We start from the raw sequence: 21,847 nt of genomic DNA, 5'->3' as shown, positions 1-21,847 counted from the left end.
AAATAATATAGAATAACCTCGTCATTCGGTATATTTTTTTTACGTTAAAAGTGAATTATCACTATCTCATAATGTTTCAGACTTGCTGTTTTAAATTTGGTACTCTTTTACGTATTTGCATATACCTGTGCCTTGAAAAAAAATAAACGTTAGGATGTGAAATAAAACTGAAACTGGCAGCTTTTATCGGAGTTCCTACATTTTTCATCTCGGTCGTCCATCGTAACAGCATTCAAATGTACATTTCTGCCATTCCAAGCAGGTTATGTAAGTCCTCGAACCGAAATCTCCATTTTCACGTTCCAGACATAAATATTCATCGCTCATGAAGCAAGCACAGATGCAGTCTGAGTCTGAGTAGAGTTCGCTAGACATGGAACAAACCCCTTTTCCGTTATATTCTCCGCGAGTACGGACCCGGTACACAGCAAGTAGGCACCCACTTCTGCTCTGTTTTATGTAAGGAAATTACAGACAGCGCATATTTTATCCAACACCCTCAAATAAAATACAAAGAGTACAATATTTTGACTGAATTGTCCATCGTCAACTCAACACGTTTCAAATTTTACCCATAAACGAAAACTTCATTAAAATACGAATTTCATTGTATGTAACATGTAACATCTTTCACGAAAATGATTGGAATATTTCGTCACATCATTGTTTAATTGTTTATGAGGCCATAATCGAAAAAAAATGTTTTTAGTCCGCATAAATAGAAAATTATATTTTTATCAGTCTGTTTAAATTTATAATATAGTTTTAAAAGGTTTTATAAATATATAATGTGAAAAAATAAATACATTTATGTTAATTCGTTTTGGATTAGGTCATGTAGATAAAATAAAGTCCGCCTCCGTGGTGTAATGTTTAGCGTGTTTAGCTTTCGTCCTGGAGGTCCCGAGTTCGATTCCCAGGGGGGTTAAAATAAATATTAGTGATTCACTCTAATTTTTATTTAATATTATCCTTGACTGGTCCCTGAAGCGCAGGAGTGATCACCTTGCCTTCATATAAGTAACGATCAAGATAACATTGCATCAATACGATGCAGTGCCCTATGCACCATTTGGTGCGGATAAGGGTGAGAAGAAAATAAAGTATTCCTATTGAAAGCAATCCATGAAAATTAACATGTTTTGTTTTGAAAATAAATGCTTTGTTTATTGTTTTTATCAAATGCGTCATTTAAATAAAATATGTATTACAATTTTAATGATAATATTAAATAATAATAATAAAATTTCATTAAAAAAATGCAGCGTAAATGTAAAAACAGTATTTTTGACATGGTGTATTTTCTTTCACGCCGGCGAAATTAATGTATTACCTTGAATATTTTAACTTTTTTGTGACATATTTTTCTTCACGCCAAAAAAATATAACGCCGTGTTTATTTGACTTTCAAGCTTTAAAATAAATCATTTTCATTTTCCACTTAAAATTTATGTTTATGAAAATTATAATAGTGCTTGGGGGACCACTTATCTTATTCAGCCTCGCTGGCAGCAAAAAATGAAGAATTAAATAATTTGTTTTTTTACTTGCATAATGTAAGGTTTCATAATTGCCAGGAAAATTTATAATATTATATTTCAGGGTAGGATCTTATAAAGTTTTATATATTAAGTAAATTTATAAATATGTAATAATTTTTCAAGTCATTTATAATTGATATATATGTACACATTAAAATACGTGGAGTCATGATTTTTGTTCTACTTTAAAAATACAACCATTTCATAAAATCTATTAATTTAGTAATTTTATTCAATGCATTTTCAAACACGAAAACGCTTTATATGTTTGATTATGATGTTAAATGAATCGAAAAATATCTTTGTAATTTTTAAAAGAAATAGTTGTTTTGACAAACTTAATGTTAAATTAAAAATAAATGGATATAACCACAAAGTTAATTAATCACTGTTTTTATTCAAGTAAAACAAGAGTATTGTAACTAGTGTATTGACAAAAATTGCATAAATGTCTGAAGATTGTGAATTTAACCTTAAAATCTCAAATCTGAAGTTTACGATACTAACGCTGAGAATTTTTTTTACAGTTTTTCATTGATAAAAAATCTATAAATATTTTTGAAAACATAATAATAAAAAAAAGATATTAATACCATTTATTTTTACTATATTCACTCTCAAGAATGACTCTTTCCCCATTTCACTCCTTTTCCTCGAAATTCGACAATGTCACAGAAAACAAAAAAAATCACCACACACCTACATAATATTTAATAAACAATGAGATGACAAACCGTGAATTGTGTCAAATTCAGAATCGGTTTTTGGATTCCAATTGGAAACATAAATTAATTGGGGTATAATAGAAGGGAAATATTAACTATTTCATTTATTTTTCTTTTCATTTTAAACCCACATTTCATTTGAAAAAGAAAATCGAAATCAAAATATTAAAAAAAAATCAGGATTATTTTTTTTAATATTCTCAAAATTTATATAAAACTTAAGGTTACCTACATGACTTTTTTCTAACCATTTAATTAATTTGTCCTACCTGAAATATTTTGAAAAACATTTTACATATTTTTAATGATTAAAGAAAACACAAAGAAAAAACTATATTATACAGAATTATTATACAGACCTGAATGGTGGAAGTTTAACTCCTGAAACATGTAGTCTATAATAAAACTCAAAAGGTAAACAAGTGTTTTCTTTAATCATTGTAACATGTCTTACCACAAAGTTAATGCCGAAACAATAAATAACATATTTTTAAATTTAACTCAAGGATTTACCTGAAAGCATTCCTGAAATTCAAGTATTTTTAAAAACTTCTAGCTTAGATCTCGTTGCTTAGAGTCCTATTTTTAACACGGAGTTTTCTCAGTGTTGAAATGAAAGCATTCCTTTGAAAATTGAAGAGACTTGATATCATGGTGTTATTAGTTCATAGAAAGGTGACAGAGAGAGCAATCACATTCTGTAAACGAAACTAAGGAACAGATTAAACAACGAATGACATGTAGAAAATGTATGATAATGTCAGGATTCAAAACAAACAAAAAAATCTAAATTTTTATTATTATTTCGCCTTCAGAGCTAACGAACGCATTTTTATAAAAGGAATAACCCGCAAAGCCTCTATTTTAGAGGGTCTGCAGGTAAATACATTGCAAACGCCAAGACCAATTGAAAATGAATATTTCTTGAATTCGTTTTGTAATTAGCGGGAATCGAACCCGCATCGCTAGTTTCGCAGTCGACCTTCTACCCAATTTCGCCACGGCTTAGTTACTAAACATTATATTATATATTATTGCATATTCATAAATACATATTTACATAAGGGACGAGGCATCGTAAGTTTTTTATTGAATATTCGGTGCGTTACGTCTGTGTTGTTTTTTTTTACAAAAGAGAAATATTTTTGTTTTTATTGTTTACACAAATATTGTGAGACTGAGCGGCTCATTATTAGAAATAGGTATCAAATTGCGGTAGAGTGGGTTCGAACAGAGAAGCTCTGACTAAGAGTCCGCGACACTAACCACGGGACCAAAACCCGACCTAACGGTCAAGTGACTCTGAAATCTAGCTACGGCTTATACAACACCACTTATCATGGCCCTACTTAGGCTTCAACTTTGTAAGTTTTATAGTCTATGCCTACTCGTGAGTGGATTTATTCTTTATGTTTATAGTTACTATAATTTCTAGTAATTTATGAGTGAAAATTCTAAGTAAAAAACACTGACAATATATTACGTTCGGCTCGATCCTTATATTAAGACTACTTAGCGCACTGAGATTTACTTTTTACAGTCAAGTTAATTTTAAAAAAAACTAACCGATATTATTTTTTAAAAGACTAAGCCTAATATTCAATAAATTTTTGGTTCAAGTTTTAGTTGGTTTTTATTTTCATTTTTTTATGGAGGAAAATTACTACGCCTCACTTGCCAACGACCATACCATGTTGAATGCACCGGTTCTTGTCCGATCACCAAAGTTATGCAACATTGGACGCGGTCACTTGGATGGGTGACCGCTTGGGAACACCGCGTACCGTTGGCCCCCTTTTTGTTTTTATTTTTATTCTATTTTTTTTTATGAAGGAAAATTACTACGCCTCACTCGCCAACGACCATACCATGTTGAATGCACCGGTTCTCGTCCGATCACCGAAGTTAAGCAACATTGGGCGCGGTCAGTACTTGGATGGGTGACCGCTTGGGAACACCGCGTGCCGTTGGCCCCCTTTTTGTTTTTATTTTTATTCTCAATTTTTTTTAATTATGAAGGAAAATTACTACGCCTCACCCGCCAACGACCATACCATGTTGAATGCACCGGTTCTCGTCCGATCACCGAAGTTAAGCAACATTGGGCGCGGTCAGTACTTGGATGGGTGACCGCTTGGGAACACCGCGTGCCGTTGGCCCCCCCTCCCCCCTTTTATTTTTATTTCATTTTTTTAAAATTATTATGGAAAATCACTATACTCCTCCCACGTTTTGTTTAATTTAATTCGGTCCACTTCCCAACGACCATATAACATTGAATGCACCCAATTTTAGTTTTATCACCAAAAAAGTATTAAGAATGTAATATTCTTATTTTTTCAAATAAATTCTTTCAGCGAACATCCTTTCCAACATACATATGTAGTATAGGGATTACTGAGCTCTTACTGGGATATTGCAATATTGTGTGCGATATAGCACTATATTGCACTCCACATAATATAGTATGGACATAATAAAGCCACATCAAAGGTTCTACTTCAAGCGTATCTCCAGGAAGAATGAGAAGTCCTCTCACAACTAGAGAATCGTGCATCGAATGCCTGAAATTCCCAGGCGACATAACCCACAGCATCAATCAAAATTATGTGCAATATATAACTTAAAATGCCCATCACTATTTTCCAATCTTGATCACATCAGTGATTATGAGAATTATGGCAATTACCCCAGCCTTAGAGGGGATATTAGTTGTGATAATAGTTCAATAAAGCTTAATTTAAAATTGTCAAAACCCCATAGTCATTTTTTGTTTTGTGACTGACAATTTCGTTTTAAAACTATATAGATACATAAAAATAGTCAAAAATAATAATAATGAAACGCATTATAAAAGCAAATATTTATTAATATTTAGGAATCTAAAATATAAATGTACATACATAGATTATTTTATTTAATATAGAAATTACCACAGCTCTCATCGAATTAGACATTTATTATTTGTTCAATATTTTCTCAGTAAGCAATACATTAATTTTTGTTCCATTTGTTTGAATTTATTCATGAAAATCTTATATTTTACTTTTGTACTGGAAATTACAAAATATAAAGAGTCACAAATTTAATTTTAACATATTTAACAACAAAAGATACTTCTTTTTAACTTAAATTATTTAAAAATACACTTAAGTTTTCAGGAAAAAATGTATTGCGTACGTGATAAAAAAGACTTATTTATAAAAATAAACAAAGCATTATGTATAAATAAAAATAAACCCTTAGGTTTGGTGTAATAGTTTGTTAAAAGCATTGTATGAAGATTCCAAATCAAAAATCAGTTGCCGAACTTGTGTTTCAGAAAGTTCATCTGAAGCTTGCATCGCATTAAGGACATTTAGCCATGATTGAACCTGGTAAAAAAAGGTATTCTAATTAGTAAGTCAAGAAATGCTAACATGGTATTGAGATCACTTAAATCCTCATCGCTCACAGTGGGTTTTTTAGCTACCAGCACCGATTCAAGTTCTCTAAGATCTTACAGCTATCCATGTGGTGATGTTACATCCCAAGATGTCCCTCACTCGTTGGTACACTCTACCCTTTTCAGCATCCAAAGAAGGTGTGATGCAAGTTTGGATTAGGACCGATGCAACATTAAATCCATAATAATTCACAAGGAATTCACAAGAGGGTGGTATCATACATACTTGCTTATTATATCACCACAAAGTTGTAATTAAAATAATGCTAAGTATGCATGAATGTAGAAGAAGCAAATAATGTATATAAAGATAGAGTAGTATGGCATTCTATCTTCTCTGCCTGACCCTGAATGGATTTTTTAAGGTTAGAAGATAAAAACAGTATTGAATGTGCTGAGTATCGAACCGCAAACTGTCAAGTATTATCTGTTATAATATTAAATATTTCTGATAACATAATGTTCCCGTGTATTATAAAATTAACAATGATTACAAAATGTTTTTCATTTCTCCTCCCATGTGTTCCAGAACTTTATTAGAGTATTGTTAACACTTTTTTTAGAGTATTGTTGACACTTTCTACTTTATAAATAAACAAATCTTCAACTGAGTACTTGAGTGGGTTAGAATAAAATGATGAAAGAACGCGAATAGAGTTACCGTAAATATTACAGTAATGACCATAACTAAATTTAATACGTATAATATACAAATGTATGTACTAACTTTTACTCTTCCTTCGAAATCTTCAGGCAGAATGCTGAGTCTGGTCATCGTATCATAGAGGTCCCTTAACTCTGGATGTAAGTCATCCATAGCTTTAATTTCAAGACGTAATTTATCCATCAAAGTTATGAAAAGCTGGAATCAAGCACAACAATAATTTTAATGTGAGATCTGAATGATACTTAAAGCAAATATTACAATGCCAAAGGCGGCAAAAATATATTCAAATAACTTACGGATACAATATCCGCAATACACTTGCTCGTATTTCCCTTGTCATCTTTGATAGTGATTGGTCTATCTTCTTTAATTCTTTCTAAAGCAGCAGGGCAATCAAGCTGTAAAAATAAGATATATACAGACATAATTGTAGCTCATAATTTTAAATTGAAAGGAATAAATTAAAATGATGATCATATCAAAATCACAATTTAATCTAGAATGTCAAGTGAAATATTTTTTTGAAGTACTAATTAAAAGATAACTGTTTGAAAAATCGTTGCAGAGACCGCAATTTCGAAATGCTGTTCGAATTAAGTTGAAATCCCAAGTACAGTCGTAATCTAATCAATCAGTTTTTATACTGTACAATAATTATTAAACCATATCCGCTCCCTAGGTGGAGCATATGGAGTCCACAAACTGTCTCCAGGCTTTTCTGTCAGCTGCCAGCTCCCTTGCATCCTCCCAAGTCAGATCCACGTCCCGAAGTTCTGACGAGAACTGCCGACGAATTGTCAGCAGTGGTCGTCCTGGGCGGCGTGAACCTGATGCCTTGTAAAAGAGGCAAGTTTGATTAAGGCTCTCAGGAGGCATACAATAATATTTACATAAATTTTGTATATTTCACACATCCCATAGTCTCCAAACCAACTTCCAAAGCACTGAATGCTATGTGCAATATGAAGCCCTAAAGCAAGAATGTAAGTGTGTACATAATACTTTCGTGATTAACGAGACCATGCGATATAAAATAAATTTAGATTTTTTTCTACACAGTGTGCAGTCCACCTGATGGCCACAAAGGTCTCTAATATTAATTTGTAAATATTGATACATTTGAAATTTTTCTTTTGTATACTTTTGCAACTAGCCTCGGTTGTTCTAAAATTATATTCATCTCCTGCTAAAACACATAAAACGTTCAATAATTGTGCATGATCTCATATACGTACATAATAATATGCTTTCAATAGAAAATGAGATCAATTAGAACTTTTGTGCATGCAAAGTAATACTCGGTCTCTTAACAGTTCTTATCTACCTACACGTGACTAGTAATAATAGCTCCCAACTCGCGCCAGGGTATATTGTCTTCAGCATGTGGTGCTATCTATGAGTGGGCATGTGACTGAACATGCCAATTTTGGACTTCATAATTCTAGCACACACTGCGCACTCCGCGTCCTCGTCACTTCATTTGTGCCGGTAGCCGTGCACAGAGACCTCGTGAACACCGTTCATGGATATTATCCATCCATCTTTGTCTCTAGTCTGGGACTATCAGTCACTATTGATCCCCGCCAACCTCAACGTGGCTTAGTTCAGTGACTACCCACTGTACAGTTGAATCGCTGAAAATATTTTTTTTTGAAGGAATATCCCGCAAAGCCTCTATTTTTAGAAACTTGTCTGCAGGTAGGATAGTTAGGATATAATATAATATATAAAACCCTTATCCGCACCCAAATGGTGCATAGGGCACTGTGTCATATAAACGCAGTGTTATCTTGATTGTTTATACATGAAGTAAAGGTGATCAGCCCTCCGCTTCAGGTACCAGTACATGGTAATTTTCAATAAATATTACAGTGAAAAAATCAATAATATTTATTTTACCCCCCTTGGGAATCGAACCCGGGACCTCCAGAACGGTAGCCGAGCGTGCTGACCATTACACTACGGAGGCGGACTCATAGTAAGGATAGGGAAGATAAATGTGAAAAACACTTCACATATTAATTAAGTGTAATGCAAAATTATCCTTACCCGAAACTTTTTGACAAATGCATCAATCGTCGGATACTCGTCACCCTGAACTTGTTTAAATGCAACCTTGAACTGCACAAGTAATTTGGAACAAGCAGCCGTGTATTCCTGCGGTGTAACGCAATCGCGGATGTACGCCTTTTCCAAATGTTGTAACGTACTTACAACAGCATACAAGTCAGCCATGTTATCATGCCTGAAAGTAAATTATCACCTTTGAAATTGCTACTTATATATCAATGCTACATATATAAGTTTGTACGAGTATGGGTATGCAAGACCTAGTCCCCTAGCCATTGAATAGAACACATACTCAGTTGCTTGTCTTTTTCAAATGTTTTAATGTACTTACAACAGCGGCATTTAAATGTCAGAGAATGCCAATTGATACAATATGTTTCATTTCATTCATTGATTCGGCTGTCACTTTGTGGTAAAATCTATCCATTTTTAATTTGAGTTTTAAATAGTAAATACCACTTTTTCTTCAAATTTATTGTGACACGTGTTTCGATGCATTCCGCTTCATTTTCAAACACTGTATGAAAATGATGCGAAATACATCGAAACACGTGTCAGAATAGATTTTAATAAATAGTGGTATTTACTACTACTACTATCATCACGCCGTTTCCCCGCAGGGGTAGGCAGAAAGGATGGAACGCCACACTCTTCTGTCCTGACATACACTCCTAGCCTCCTTCACATCCACACATCTAGTCATACATGCCCTCCGATTACGCAGACTTTTGACACTGCGAGGTATTTACTAAGTAAAACTTAAATTAACAATATGTTTAGTTAAACATGAAAATAATATGTGAGTGTGTGTGTACATTAAACATGTTTATTTTACCGAGTGTGTTATAGACAAGAAATCTTTAAAAAATATATAAAGAATTTTATAAATTAATTTAAAAAAGGAATTTCAGTGGTTTTTGTCCCAAGGTCAAGAATAAGTCTAACATAATTTAAATATTTTATGGTGGTTACCAGCAAATAAAACAAATGAACAGCTCTCCTTTTATTCCTACGCAAATCATCAAAAATACATTTTGAAAAACTTATGAGACAAAGAAAAAAAGACTTATTTACATTGTTACTAATAATTTAATGAATTTAATATACTTATGAATGTACATAATATACATTCAATTAATGAAATGAAATAGTTTGTAAATATTTCTAAACAAGTAAATACTTTTACATTATGGTTTTTTTCTAAACTATTTTTGTTGAAAGCGGCAGGCAATTCAAAAGTTTATTTAATTTTTTTATACTTACTTTTCTCTTTCTCTTGCATTTTTATACAACTTCAGTTCTTCATACAACTCGGGGCGGTTGGCTTCTGAAAATTATCAAAACAAAGTAAAAAAAAAATCTTTCACAAATATCACAAATAGTGCCATAATAACTTGAATGTGTTTGAAGTTGAAGAAAAATAATATCAGATTACCATTTAAATTAAAAATAAACTTTAATGTATCATAACAACTACGACTATCAATAGATTTTAATGTCAATTGAACCAGTGCAATCAATAAATAAAACATATAACTGGGCATTAAAAAACAATATCCATTGAAAAAATGTAGTAGTTATGAGTCAGTTAATCACAAAAGTGTTCTTAAAAAATCTGAAAAACATATATTTAAAAAATTGACTATCAAAAAATCAATACGACAATAATAATTTTACCTTGCATGACTAATAATTAAATTTTTACTAGCCCCAGCGACGAACTTCTCACCGCTCAATCTGACAGCTGACAATGGTTGACAAGCATAATGTACGTCATAGATATTCACGAAATAACCTTAGCGCATACGTAACCCGATTCGGAATTTTAGAATTACGAATTCGGATGTTGCGTTCACTCGGGAAAAACATCGGATCTCCATATAATTTTTTTTTTATATTCTTTTCGGTTTAAAAAAATCATTTTATCAAAAGCCTAGATAACCGCAGGGCATGTATGACTAGATATATGGATATGAAGGTAGCTAGAAGTATATGTTAGGACAGACGAGTATAGCGTTCCATCCTCTCTGCCTATCCCTTCATGAAATAATATGGTAGTAGTAGTAGTTTTCATTTTTAGTAACAAAATTCGGTTATCGAAGAACATCAATTTGGTACATTAATATTGTGCAGCGCACTTTCATTGCAGAGAAGATTGTAATGGACGCTAATCTCTTAATTTTTAGCATACTTATATATGTATTTATAAATGGATGGAAGTGAAAATTATAAGAGGACCGGCAGAAAAGTCCTGTTTTCTGGTTTTGAAACCCAGGCGTGGATGACTTTAACTTTACCACTGGGCATTTATTTATATTGACTTAGGCGCTTTGAAACTGATCATTACTGTTAGAAAGCTAATGTTACTAAAAATAACATTTTCTACTCTACTCTTTCAGGGTATGTTTTTTTTTAATTAGAAGTAAATCTCAATTCAATTAAGATTTACTTCTAGGTTTACTAGGTCCTAGTTTACGCATTTATAATAATAATGCGTATGCATTAAATGGTAAATTTCACACTTAAAGAATATTGACCCTGTCGATATTTTTTTTAAACTCCAGTTTCATCAGAGAAGTAAATCATTTACATTATCAATGTAAATAATGTTTTAGTTTTTAAAATATGTATTGAAAAACTAAAACTGTAATTTGGAAATAAAATAAAATATAGATTATTTGAGATATTTGGGTAAAAATTATTAATTATCTGCGGATATTTTAATTTTTAAAATATATATTGTAAGACATCAACTATAAATATAGGTTTTTCCGCTTATTTATTTTACAAGCGACCAGGGTTCGATATTATCGGTATTAGTCTTTTTTTGTAAAATTCATTATGCTATGTAAAACTCCACTCTCTTCCAATAGACTTAAGTTTTTTTTCTTAAATATGCAGACAGATACTGAATAGGACTAAATAATATGTAAAAGAAAAGAAGGCAATACGAGTATTTGAATTTTATTTTGGGAAAAAAAATAAAACAAGATACAAGATAATAAAAATCTTTACTATTTCAAACTTTTAAACAATGTATACAGCAAATTCTCACACACTTAATATTACATAGATGCATTCAATAAAATCCCACATATCCTAGATAGAAGTTTTATACAAAATTTATTTTCTTGGCAGACTGCAGTTCAGCATCCAAAGGGCATTAAGAGGACATAAATACTAAGTATTTGAAAAAGGAAAACAAAGGGTTCTATACACAAATATAGTGCTAATATTGACATTAAGATTTTATAACTTACCGGAGGTTATGTACAGCAGAATAATATTTACCTTTGGATAATAAAAAAATATATACTTTCAACCTTAGTTATTATATTTTCGCAAATTGTAAATGGCCATATTTTTTTTTGTACAAACAAGTATGTCTTTTTGCTTAGAATAAATTCTATTTAATTCTTAACAAAAATGAAAAAATTACTTATAAAATTACAAATTTGTACAAAAAAAACCTTTTCATTTATAAACAATAAAGCAAGTGGATATACTAGATATTATTTCAATTCTCGTGGATCATTTATGTATATTTGGTGAATGAATTATGTATAGTACAAAGAATAAAAGGCACAATTATAATATGTATCTTGTATTTTGGTAGTCTTTTCACATAGCTACTTTGCTATAAAATACCCTTACATTCATGACATTGAAAAAAAAAAAAAAATTATTTTATTTCAGTCTTAATGTGTATAAGTATCTTAAATTGGATAGTAAATATGGAATTAAAAAAGGTAAAATATAATAAGTAAATTTCAATGCATAAGGCACAATTTTTTTATACATGTAATTGGTAGTAATATACATCAGTCCCAAATTACTGTCAATTATCAGATGTACCTTGCATTTCAATAATAGCCAACATTTAACAAAACTGTTAACATTTAGTTGATGTAAGGGACATATTAAAGTTTTAAATACAATATTGTATGGAGTGGAAAGTTTTGAATCAAATAGTATATATATAACTCAATTTAGTATGTTTATTTCTTATATAAATTCATATTTCCCGTAAGGATATGATAAAAAAGGAACAGAATTTTTTTATTTAAAAGTTGTGTAAATAAATTATGTATAACTTTCATTTCACTTATTATCAGGGTGAAATTTTGATGTTTTATGCTTCAAAAAGAAAAATCACATGAGAATAAACACATCACAACATAAATGAATATTCCCATTACATATTTTAATGAAAAAGTAAAACTACGGATTGAGTTAAGGTTGCCTTACATCTGACTCCGCGGCATTGTATCACCATGCCTCAAGTCTTTCCGATTTTTTTATATGAATTTCCATAAAATAACGCACGCTGTATTGTCAATACTTCGCCATCTTCGAAATTATAATGAATCAAGTTGAAGCATTGATAATACAGCGCATTAGATGTGTGAATACCTTTATTATAACTAAAGACTTATTAAATTAATTTATTGCAATTTATTGACAGTCAACGTTAGTACAATCAAAAATGTTTTTTCTTAAGCATAAAATGGATACAAATATAGTAGATCATTATTTTGATGATAAAAATGAATCACTTTGATTGGTCACTGAACCAGTACTCTACAATTGATTGAATCTATAGTAAAAACTAAGGCTTAAAAATGAATGTTACAATTCCGAATGTGTAAAATAATTCATACAAACATTATAAAAAACCAAAAGAAACTTTGTTTTTCACCACATTGATTATATACTATTTTGCATTTTGTTTTATTAAAGACTACATGTTTCAGAAGTTAAACTTCCATCATTCAGGTCTGTATAGTAACTAAAATATAAAATTGTTCTATAAATAAGGAGAGGGGAAAGTTAGGGGAAGGGGGTTAGTCAAGTGTTTTCTTTAATCATTGTAACATGTCTTACCAAAAAGTTAATGCCGAAACAATAAATAAAATAAAAAATTTATTATTATATTATTTTAAAGTGGTGAAAAACAAAGTTTGGGTTTAATTTTCATAGTGTTCAAAAGTGTGCCACAAAGCATCAGAAAAAATATATTATCTGAATATAAATATTTTCTAATAAATTATTAACTATTTTAAACAAATTACAAAGTGGGTTATAAATAATCGAGACTCAAAATACTACATGCATCATCACAAACATTGTCTTTGCTATTAACATTCAAGGAGGATAAGTAATGATAAAACCTATTGTTCCTTTTTAGATTATTTTTTGAACGCTCTTTTTCTGATCGACAAATTGTTCGAAGTGTTGCCATGTAATCCAGTGATACACCTCTCCGGTCAAGTTGAGATGCGCATGCTATGGCTTCGGAAAATTGGAAATGAGTTACAGCCTCCTTTTGAACGCATCTGAAAGAAGAATGACATATTTTATATTGCAAATTGCACCATTAAAACGACACTCCCAGTCAATAAATGTGACAAGACTTTCCTGCATGACTATCACAAATAATTTAGTGGATTCAAGATGAAATTTTTCAAAACTTGTAAAATAAATTGTAATAAATTTCCACTACAATATAGCTTATATAAATATTATCCATGCTATGAATTAACACACGTTCAACAATTTTTAAAAAAAAATTTTCATTATAGGTGTCTTAACTTGAGACGTAGGATCAATTGTTTTTTTTATAAAAAAGAATATAGAAAACTGAGCATGAAATGCTTTGTCGCAAGTAAAAACACCTGTAATATGTAATATATCATCCGTAAGGTATGTTATAAATAATAATAATAAAAATCTTTCATTCTGCTGTCATCACATAATTAATACTACCCTAAAGTGGTACATACTTTAAACACAGGACTGATCACCATGCTTTTGTTTTAGTGATTAAGTTGGCACTGGATCAATACAATGTAGTCTTCTATCCACCATTTGTATCCAATCTAGTCACAAAAGTAGACATGTCAAGTTCAATACAATTACCTGGTGTTTAATGGATCCAAAAATGTACCATAAGTTTGGGCATCATTCAAGTTATATAATCTTCTTGCGTATTTGGCAGAATTTTCAACCATGTGCTGGCACCAAGCGTTTGATATGTTTTGGTGATTATCAAACATGGAAAAGTTCTCGGTTTCTGATAAGCTATCTTTGGGTTCCATCAGCCATGGAAGTTTCACTTTACCAGTATGAATTTTACTACATGATTGCATCAAATCTACAGACGACAGATTATCACACAAATCAAAAATGTTGTTCAAATCAAATCTACATGAATTATCAACTGTTTTTTTGTTTGATTCTTTTTTTGTTTCTTTATAATGGAGCCAATTTGAAGTGGTAAGCCAAATATTTTCTAAATCGCAAGAGTGAGAAATCTCGCGAAATAAAAACCTTATCACATTATTCTCGCAGATTTTTTCAGTTCTGTTTGATTCGGGTGTATTTACTACGGAGAGATTTGAAATATATATATTTGATGAAGAGTTGGAATCATCATCTATCCATCCGTTAGATGAAACTTCACCACTGCCATGAGACTCGAATGGTTTAATCAAATCAACATCTCCGTCATTTATTTTGCGCTTGTTTCCTAAAATCCAATATTGCAATTGAAGTATCGTGCTTCGGATATCACCTTTGTTGATCTCGAGTAAACTCGCACATAGATTAGGTATTATCTTGTTACACTCTATCAACACGAGAACATCTAACCATGGACCCAAAATTTGTGAGTGGTGAGGATTGAAGTGAATAACATTAGCATCAATCATAAAACGTTGTAGATGAAGGCAGTTTTGATCTGATGCAAGTATCACCACTGGTCTTTTAGAAGACTGCACTAGCTGAGTCAAAGCTCCGATAAATCCATCATCTTCTTCAAACACTATATCAGCATCATCAATCAGCATTAATGACATAACATTTGTATCTATACTCTTCTGAGAACTTGTGTCATTATTGGTCACTTTTAGACTGTTTCGAGGTTTAATATTTTCAGAATTAGTCCTTAAAAGTGATACTTTCTTCGAAGGTTTATGTTTTTTATTGTTTTTATTTGAAATATCTTCCTTACAGTTGTCTTTATTCACCTTTTTATTAGAATCCAGAAAAACATTAATTGAACTATCTGAATTAGTTTTAGTGAGAACTTTATGAGATTGCGTAGCTTCTTGTAATTCTGTCAAAATTCTTTTGCCGGTTCTCCTGGAACTTGCGTTCACTTCTAAAACATTTATTCCTAGTTCATTAGCTACAGCGTACACACTCGAAGTTTTGCCACACCCTGGAGGGCCAGTGACAACCATCAAATTATTTGGGATTCTTGTACTATCTCTACTTCCCGAGTCAGAAGCACAGAAGTCACTAGAACTATCGGAGTTTCTTCTCGATCGTTTAAAAGTTAGACTAGCTGATAACTCGTTATATTCCTTCCAAGATTCCAGCCACTTTTTTAATGAATTGACACTCCTAAAGTTTCCTACAATATCGTGCGATGTAGCCGGCTTAAATTTCTCTGTCCAAAGAGAACTACTTAGATTTGGGGCATTTTCAGTTTCTGTATTCGAGTCATTACTCTTGTCACTATTAAATTTTTCCCAAAGTTGTCTAAACGTTCTGTATACAGGAAAATCAGGATTATAATGCTTAATTTTTTTTAGTCCTTTTTTATAATCAAATAATTCTAATTTATCAAATATATCAAACCAACTGTTGATACTATTTTCAGGAGTACTTTTAAGGTTTATAAAATCGCTTAATATACATTGTGTATTATTCATTAAGTCGTGTGTATCCAATATGGTATCGGTAAGGTATGTAGACGGAGGTAAATTCCAAATAAGATAATCATCATCAGAATCTTCAGGAATCTGTTGCACGTGACTTACAGATGGAAAAACATAAATTTGATTAGATATTGAAGTAACTTTCTCAACTTGAATTTTTATGGAATCGGGCACGCCACTTTGTAAAAACAATTTACGGGCTTCTATCACAGACGGATCGATTAATGGCTTCGGTAAACTCTTCCTAAAAAGAGGCGCAAGTTTTTCTTCACCTTTCGATAAAGACGTGATCCTTGGAGATTTACAACATTTTAATTTTCCGGGAGATTGCAAATTTACAATCTTTATCGGGGAAACAATATTTTCAAAATTTTTGTTTTCTTTATTTGGTTTGTTTGAAAGTATTTTTTCTTTATTAGTACTCTTGTTGTTCTTGCCTCGAATAAGATTTTTATCTTTCTTAGTTTTGCGAGAAGAAAAAATTTCTAAATCTTCCGAATCTGCATCAGAACCACTACTGAACTCTTGCAAGTATTTGACTGGTTTTTTGACATTCCTCTTAGGTCTTGCACTATCAATTCTTTCAGATAAACATTCCACTGGTAAACTATCTACATTCAGATGTTCATTTTCTTTAACTAAATTGGGATCTTTAATTGCATTTTCAAAATCATCGCCTTTGCGTACTTCATCAGTGATATCTTGCAAATCACCTGTATTATTATTTTCAACAGATTTAACAACTTTAGATATTTTCTTAGATTTTGCTTTTCTAGACTTTTTAGACTTTGATTTAATCTTTACTTTAATAATATCAGAGTTATCTGTTTTGAATTCATCCTCACTCGGATAATCATAGATAAGAACTTCAACTAATTTCTCACTGTCATCGAAGGCCTCTTTTTTGTCAAAGTAACTTAATACACTCTCAGTTTTCTTTAAAGGCGGAGATAACCCGGCTAGAAATTTATCATTAGTCGTTTTTTTATTGGAAGTTGAATGACCATTTTTAGAAGAAGTCCCTGCAACAGCAGGTACAGATACATTACCTTTCGGAGACTGTAGTTTAGTCTTCTTAACAGTGCCACTTTCTGATTCGCACTTGGAATCTCGAATCCTTTTCTTTACATTTTGGTTACTCCGCTTATTTTTCCCATCACTTGTATGGTCATCATTCCCCACATCTGAGTCAATCGCATCGGAATTTCTTCTTTTGGAGTCACTACCTTTACTGTCATTAGTCAGCATACTTTTGAATGACTTGGCTCGCTTCTTGAGAACCCTTTTTATGTGTTCCCCGTGAATTTCTTCCATTTCTCTTCTCTTACTAGCGCCTTTTTGATCTGCCCATTTTGCAAACGCCAGGGATCTTTTGGCTTTAATTTCTTTCTGAGCACTTAATTCTTTGGGGTCCTCGTTGCGGACGATCTCTTTTCCCGGCGAATTCATACCAATACTTTTCTTTCTCGACTCCATCATGACTTGAAAGAAATCGGTTTGAAAGACTTTCTTAGAATTTTGACTCGGAACATTACTACTGTTGCTATCTTCCGATGACAACTCAATGCTGGCAGACACATTATCATTCTTTATGATTAACTGTAATTTGTTCTTTTTAGAACTATTTTTTAGTTTTGTTTTAGCCTCCTGTTGACATTTTTTATCATTTTTTGAAGTATTTACACTTTTACTCGTGTCTTCATCAATAGCAATACTATGCTGTGCATTCGGTTGAATTCCAACTACACCGTTAACATCTTGGGTGAGCTGCTTAAGGAATGGTTTATTTTCAACTTTTTGAAAAAACTTCTTAGCCTTTCCTTGAACTAAACGTTCCTTACTCTTACTTTCATCTTGAAGTGTAGTTTTCTTTTTTGTCAGGATGGCATTAGTAATAGAACAATCGACTGACTTATCATCAGTGGTGGAATTCTTACCCCGCTGCGCTTTCTGAACATTTCTTTCATCAATTTTTCTGTCATCTTTTACTGGCGATAGATTCGAAGCCTTGATATAACTTTCCGACAAAGCTCCTTTGGTCCCTTCCGATTTCTCTAAGGTCTTAGTATATTTCTTAATTGAAGACATTTTCAACGAAAAGAGGACATTCGCGGATAATAAAGTAACACAAATAAAAACGCATAATAGGCACACGATTGAAATTCTTTTCAGTAGCTCAGTTCACTGTGGTGCATTATATAAGTTTATATATCATCTCAATTTCGTTGAAATATAAAACCATACGAAAATAACACTGTCTTCTTAAAACATAAAATAATATCATCTATTTTGACGTTCCCACACAGCTAAACTCGAATGCTCGAAGCGGGAAAATGACAACAATCTCACCATAGATACTTAACTTCACTCACAGCGAGCTACCAGATACAAAAAATACTCGAAGCACTCAGGTAGGTACATATCTTAAGGATTACATTTTTACAAAACTGATTTTCCACGTTTTTCAGCAAAATACGTTTTTATCGTACTCACCTTTGATAATACACATATCTTACACATGAAAAGCATCCTTTATTTTTATGACATTCTATACGAGTTTATACTTTTAAAAAACATATTATTCATATATACTGGGAATAAAAAACAAATGTTATTATATTAAAGCTTTAAGCTGTTTAGAGCTGTCCAAAACAAAAGCAATCACTTTCAAGTGAAGTCGACGTCGGGGGGACTTGACATGACATGCACAGGGGATAGATAACGTGTAGAAAGTGAAAAAAATGTTAAAACATCGCCTATAACTGATTTTATAATGATGAGCTTGATTTTTTAAATTAATTTAATAAAAAATAACTCGTAGTTGATGCGTTTTTCATCAATTTCTTTACGAAATCGATTTTATAATTTATTCGACCTATTGCATAATATAATACGTACATCATAGTTGGTTTAGTCATTTTATTAGTCATTTTGTTTGATTTTACGAACACCCTATCAGATGATCTACATTCGTATATCTGCGTATTTCCATATGTACATAATTTTAACCTAAAAAATCTGACGTTTCATTTCATACTTTTGATCTCTATTAAATTGAAGTTTGTTGAAGTTTTATATATTTTTTGTTTTCATTCGTGATTTTTTTTGTAGTTTTCCATTCGTAAATAATATTTTTGTAAAGTCTCTGAAATATTACCGGTAAGTTTTATGGTGTCTTATCTAAATTAAAATGATTTTCAATATCAATTCCCATAAATTTATTATTAAATGAAATATTAAAATCGGGATCCATAAAAATAAATGAAAAAGTTAACAATGTGTGTTAAAATTACATTTTGTATTTGTATCCTTTGACAAAACGCTGATGCAATTAATGGTAAAATTGTGTTAGCCTTAGCACACTAGAATTTTCTGAATTATTGAAATATTTTCTGAACTCTTTGAACTCTTTTGAAAACCGTGAAAAAATGTAGAACGCGGTTAGAAAATGAATGGTAATAATAAGGATATTCTATGTAATCTTGTTTTATTTGTTTCTCTATTTTTTCCAAGTAATGCTGACAAAAGGAGTGGCTGGCTCTGAGGGTGAGATTGGTCCGCAAAAGCCTTGTAGAGCATGCAGTGATTTCAAATCTTGGGCAAAAATCCAAAAAGGAGCTTATGAAGCTGGAACGTTACCACCACAGAAGTCGGACAGTAGCAATCCATCTCCCGGAGAAGAAGTATTGCTTTTATTATTTTTCGTTTTAAGAAAATTCTGTACAAGACACTAGATGATGATTGTGTCTGTTTCTTACCCATAATTTATTTCCTAGTTTTTTTAGTTAACTATTTTACATTCATGTTTTTCCACAGATTATTGCTAAATTAATGCCATGGTGTGGCAAATCATGTTTTATAAAAATAATAATGAAGTACAGCGCATTTTTTGTATCTTAAAATACGTTATTAAAAAAAAAGGATGTATTTAACTATATATTTTTTTTCAAAACATATCATTTTAGGAATAACTTTTTATTCATATCTTTATATTTTTGTTGGTTTTATTTTGAAAATGACCCATAATTTGAATGTTTACTTGGACTCTTTACTAAACTTAAAACAAGTTATGTTTATACCCTTTCTTAACGTCATTAACACCAGCTAGGTAAAGATTTTATTAATTGATTTGGCAGTCACTTTGTGGTAATATGCATACATATTTTACTTGGTAAATACTACTATTTATTAAATAATATATTTCATAATATTGGTATTTACCAAGTAAAACTAAAATTTGAAAATACGTAGAGATTGTTTTGTTTTAGCAAATGTACTCAATCTAATAAGTTATGATATATATATTCAAAAATATATATGATTAACAGAATTAAAAATCATGGTCTTCAAAGCGATCCTTGAAATATCCTTGAATCGCTCCAAAGTGTGTGTCTTTTTTCCAAATTATGTGTGTATTTATTTTTAGTAGATTCTTTAAACATGACAGTAAATAACTCATTTTTATTTATAATGTTTTGCTGGGAAAGGATTAATATGTTCACCGAGATACTGGCAGGCAGTTAGTGGTTTGTAATAGTTTTTCAAATGATAACACTTAATATGGTCATTTGTTACATCTTCTTATTATTTTTATTTTCCTTTTCAGAAACGACGTAGCGATTGCCCATTAGATAAAGATGAATTAGGAAAAAAAACCTGGGGTTTTCTCCATACAATGGCTGCTTATTACCCTGAAAAACCAACTCCAAAGCAAGCTGAAGATATGAAGCAGTTTTTTGGGATCTTTTCAAATTTTTATCCTTGTGATCACTGTGCACATGACTTCAGAAAAGAGTATGTTTATATATATATATGACAATTTTTTTATGTATTTTTTTCATATAAATTTTGTATGGCATTTGCATATTTTTTTCTTATTATTTGCAGAATAGCCCAATCTCCCCCAAAAACTGCTTCGCAGAGTGAGCTGTCTAAGTGGTTGTGTGATATGCATAATATTATTAATTTAAAATTAGGGAAACCAAAATTTGATTGTTCCAACATCAATAAGCGCTGGCGAGATGGATGGCCCGATGGATCATGTGATTGATGTAGTAAATAAGTACAACTATAAGACAGTATTTCACAATTTTGTATATAATGTAATTAAAACTTAGAGTAATAAAATAAATTGTTTTTTATCATAAATTTTATTTCATTCATCTCGCACATATCCATACCCAGTCATGAATAGGGCCCAACATTGGAAAGTGTTAATTTGACTGTTAATTACTTAATGACAAGGTGATCTCTTCGATCGTAAAACTTTTATTTAGGTGAAAAATTACTATTTTTTTCAATTTTCATTTTTATTGGACCCCTCTGGGAATCAAATCTCGTGCATGGTCCATGCCGCACAAGGACATACTAAAATTTAAAATGTGTCATTTCAATAATTTGAATTTTTTTACACTGTGTGGAATTTGAGTATCCTTTTGATTTGTATCAATGGAGACCATGCCGTCTAGGATCAAAAATATTGAGAAGAAAAAAGTAAATAGTAAAAATAATTTTTGTTATGTAGTATTTCTTTTTGCCAAGTCCATGTTTCACTTCCATACATTAGATTTGGAACCAGGACTCCGTTGTGCACTGCCAGTTTAGCTTACGCTGATAGGTTTTTATTTGCTATACCTGATTTCAGTGCACCATGGAGTTCCCAGTTGGAGTCTCAG

General features: G+C 31.3%; 3 protein-coding genes, 2 non-coding genes and 1 pseudogene across 6 annotated transcripts; 4 read left to right on the top strand and 2 right to left on the bottom strand.

Annotated features, from left to right (window-relative positions):
• Window positions 1-3,942: 3,942 nt before the first annotated feature.
• Window positions 3,943-4,058, top strand: LOC148313438 (5S ribosomal RNA; annotated as a pseudogene).
• A 62-nt stretch (window positions 4,059-4,120) lies between these two features.
• Window positions 4,121-4,239, top strand: LOC148313437 (5S ribosomal RNA). Its single transcript, XR_015837844.1, has one exon. It is a non-coding gene; the product is annotated as a 5S ribosomal RNA (ribosomal RNA).
• Window positions 4,240-4,306: 67 nt separating this feature from the next.
• Window positions 4,307-4,425, top strand: LOC148313436 (5S ribosomal RNA). The gene has a single exon (XR_015837843.1). It is a non-coding gene; the product is annotated as a 5S ribosomal RNA (ribosomal RNA).
• Window positions 4,426-5,117: 692 nt separating this feature from the next.
• Window positions 5,118-10,204, bottom strand: Vps28 (vacuolar protein sorting 28). The gene is made up of 6 exons (XM_088263146.1): window positions 10,126-10,204; window positions 9,712-9,775; window positions 8,428-8,623; window positions 6,675-6,776; window positions 6,439-6,573; window positions 5,118-5,640 (listed from the first exon to the last, which is right to left on the bottom strand). The coding sequence occupies exons 1-6, from the start codon at window positions 10,130-10,132 to the stop codon at window positions 5,509-5,511; spliced, it is 636 nt and encodes a 211-aa protein (XP_088119272.1). The 5' UTR covers window positions 10,133-10,204; the 3' UTR covers window positions 5,118-5,508.
• Window positions 10,205-11,444: 1,240 nt separating this feature from the next.
• elg1 (enhanced level of genomic instability 1) lies at window positions 11,445-18,507 on the bottom strand. Of its 2 annotated transcripts, XM_088263134.1 has the most exons (3): window positions 17,222-18,504; window positions 14,368-17,131; window positions 11,445-13,784 (listed from the first exon to the last, which is right to left on the bottom strand). In XM_088263134.1, exons 1-3 carry the CDS (start codon window positions 18,258-18,260, stop codon window positions 13,529-13,531), a joined length of 4,059 nt encoding a protein of 1,352 aa, XP_088119260.1. In that variant the 5' UTR covers window positions 18,261-18,504; the 3' UTR covers window positions 11,445-13,528. The 2 variants fall into 2 exon arrangements, with proteins under 2 accessions (XP_088119260.1, XP_088119252.1); XM_088263126.1 differs by having other exon boundaries at window positions 14,368-18,507.
• A 631-nt stretch (window positions 18,508-19,138) lies between these two features.
• On the top strand, window positions 19,139-21,320 carry Alr (Evr1_Alr domain-containing protein Alr). Its single transcript, XM_088263382.1, has 4 exons — window positions 19,139-19,331; window positions 19,686-19,855; window positions 20,779-20,966; window positions 21,060-21,320. Exons 2-4 carry the CDS (start codon window positions 19,688-19,690, stop codon window positions 21,220-21,222), a joined length of 519 nt encoding a protein of 172 aa, XP_088119508.1. The 5' UTR covers window positions 19,139-19,331; window positions 19,686-19,687; the 3' UTR covers window positions 21,223-21,320.
• Window positions 21,321-21,847: the final 527 nt, after the last annotated feature.

This window comes from Brachycentrus maculatus, unplaced genomic scaffold (assembly GCF_059751285.1).
Source record: "Brachycentrus maculatus isolate JH-2025_06_01 unplaced genomic scaffold, ASM5975128v1 h1tg000012l, whole genome shotgun sequence".
In the NCBI taxonomy this organism is placed as follows: Eukaryota; Metazoa; Arthropoda; class Insecta; order Trichoptera; family Brachycentridae; genus Brachycentrus; species Brachycentrus maculatus.
The sequence above is the reverse complement of the archived record's forward strand: the minus strand, read 5'-3'. Positions and strand labels throughout refer to the sequence as shown.

What these genes read in the sequence shown, in the direction of transcription:
- elg1 (XM_088263126.1), bottom strand. Translation starts at nt 18,260, where the DNA reads ATGTCTTCAATTAAGAAATATACTAAGACCTTAGAGAAATCGGAAGGG. An exon ending in TTGGATCCATTAAACACCAG is followed by an intron (nt 13,785 to 14,367) that starts GTAATTGTATTG and finishes TTCTTCTTTCAG; the next exon opens with ATGCGTTCAAAAGGAGGCTG.
- Vps28 (XM_088263146.1), bottom strand. An exon ending in AATGCAAGAGAAAGAGAAAA is followed by an intron (nt 8,624 to 9,711) that starts GTAAGTATAAAA and finishes ATTTACTTTCAG; the next exon opens with GCATGATAACATGGCTGACT. An exon ending in ATTTCGAAGGAAGAGTAAAA is followed by an intron (nt 5,641 to 6,438) that starts GTTAGTACATAC and finishes TTTTTTTACCAG; the next exon opens with GTTCAATCATGGCTAAATGT.
- Alr (XM_088263382.1), top strand. Translation starts at nt 19,688, where the DNA reads ATGCTGACAAAAGGAGTGGCTGGCTCTGAGGGTGAGATTGGTCCGCAA. An exon ending in ATCCATCTCCCGGAGAAGAA is followed by an intron (nt 19,856 to 20,778) that starts GTATTGCTTTTA and finishes TTTCCTTTTCAG; the next exon opens with AAACGACGTAGCGATTGCCC. An exon ending in GCACATGACTTCAGAAAAGA is followed by an intron (nt 20,967 to 21,059) that starts GTATGTTTATAT and finishes TATTATTTGCAG; the next exon opens with AATAGCCCAATCTCCCCCAA.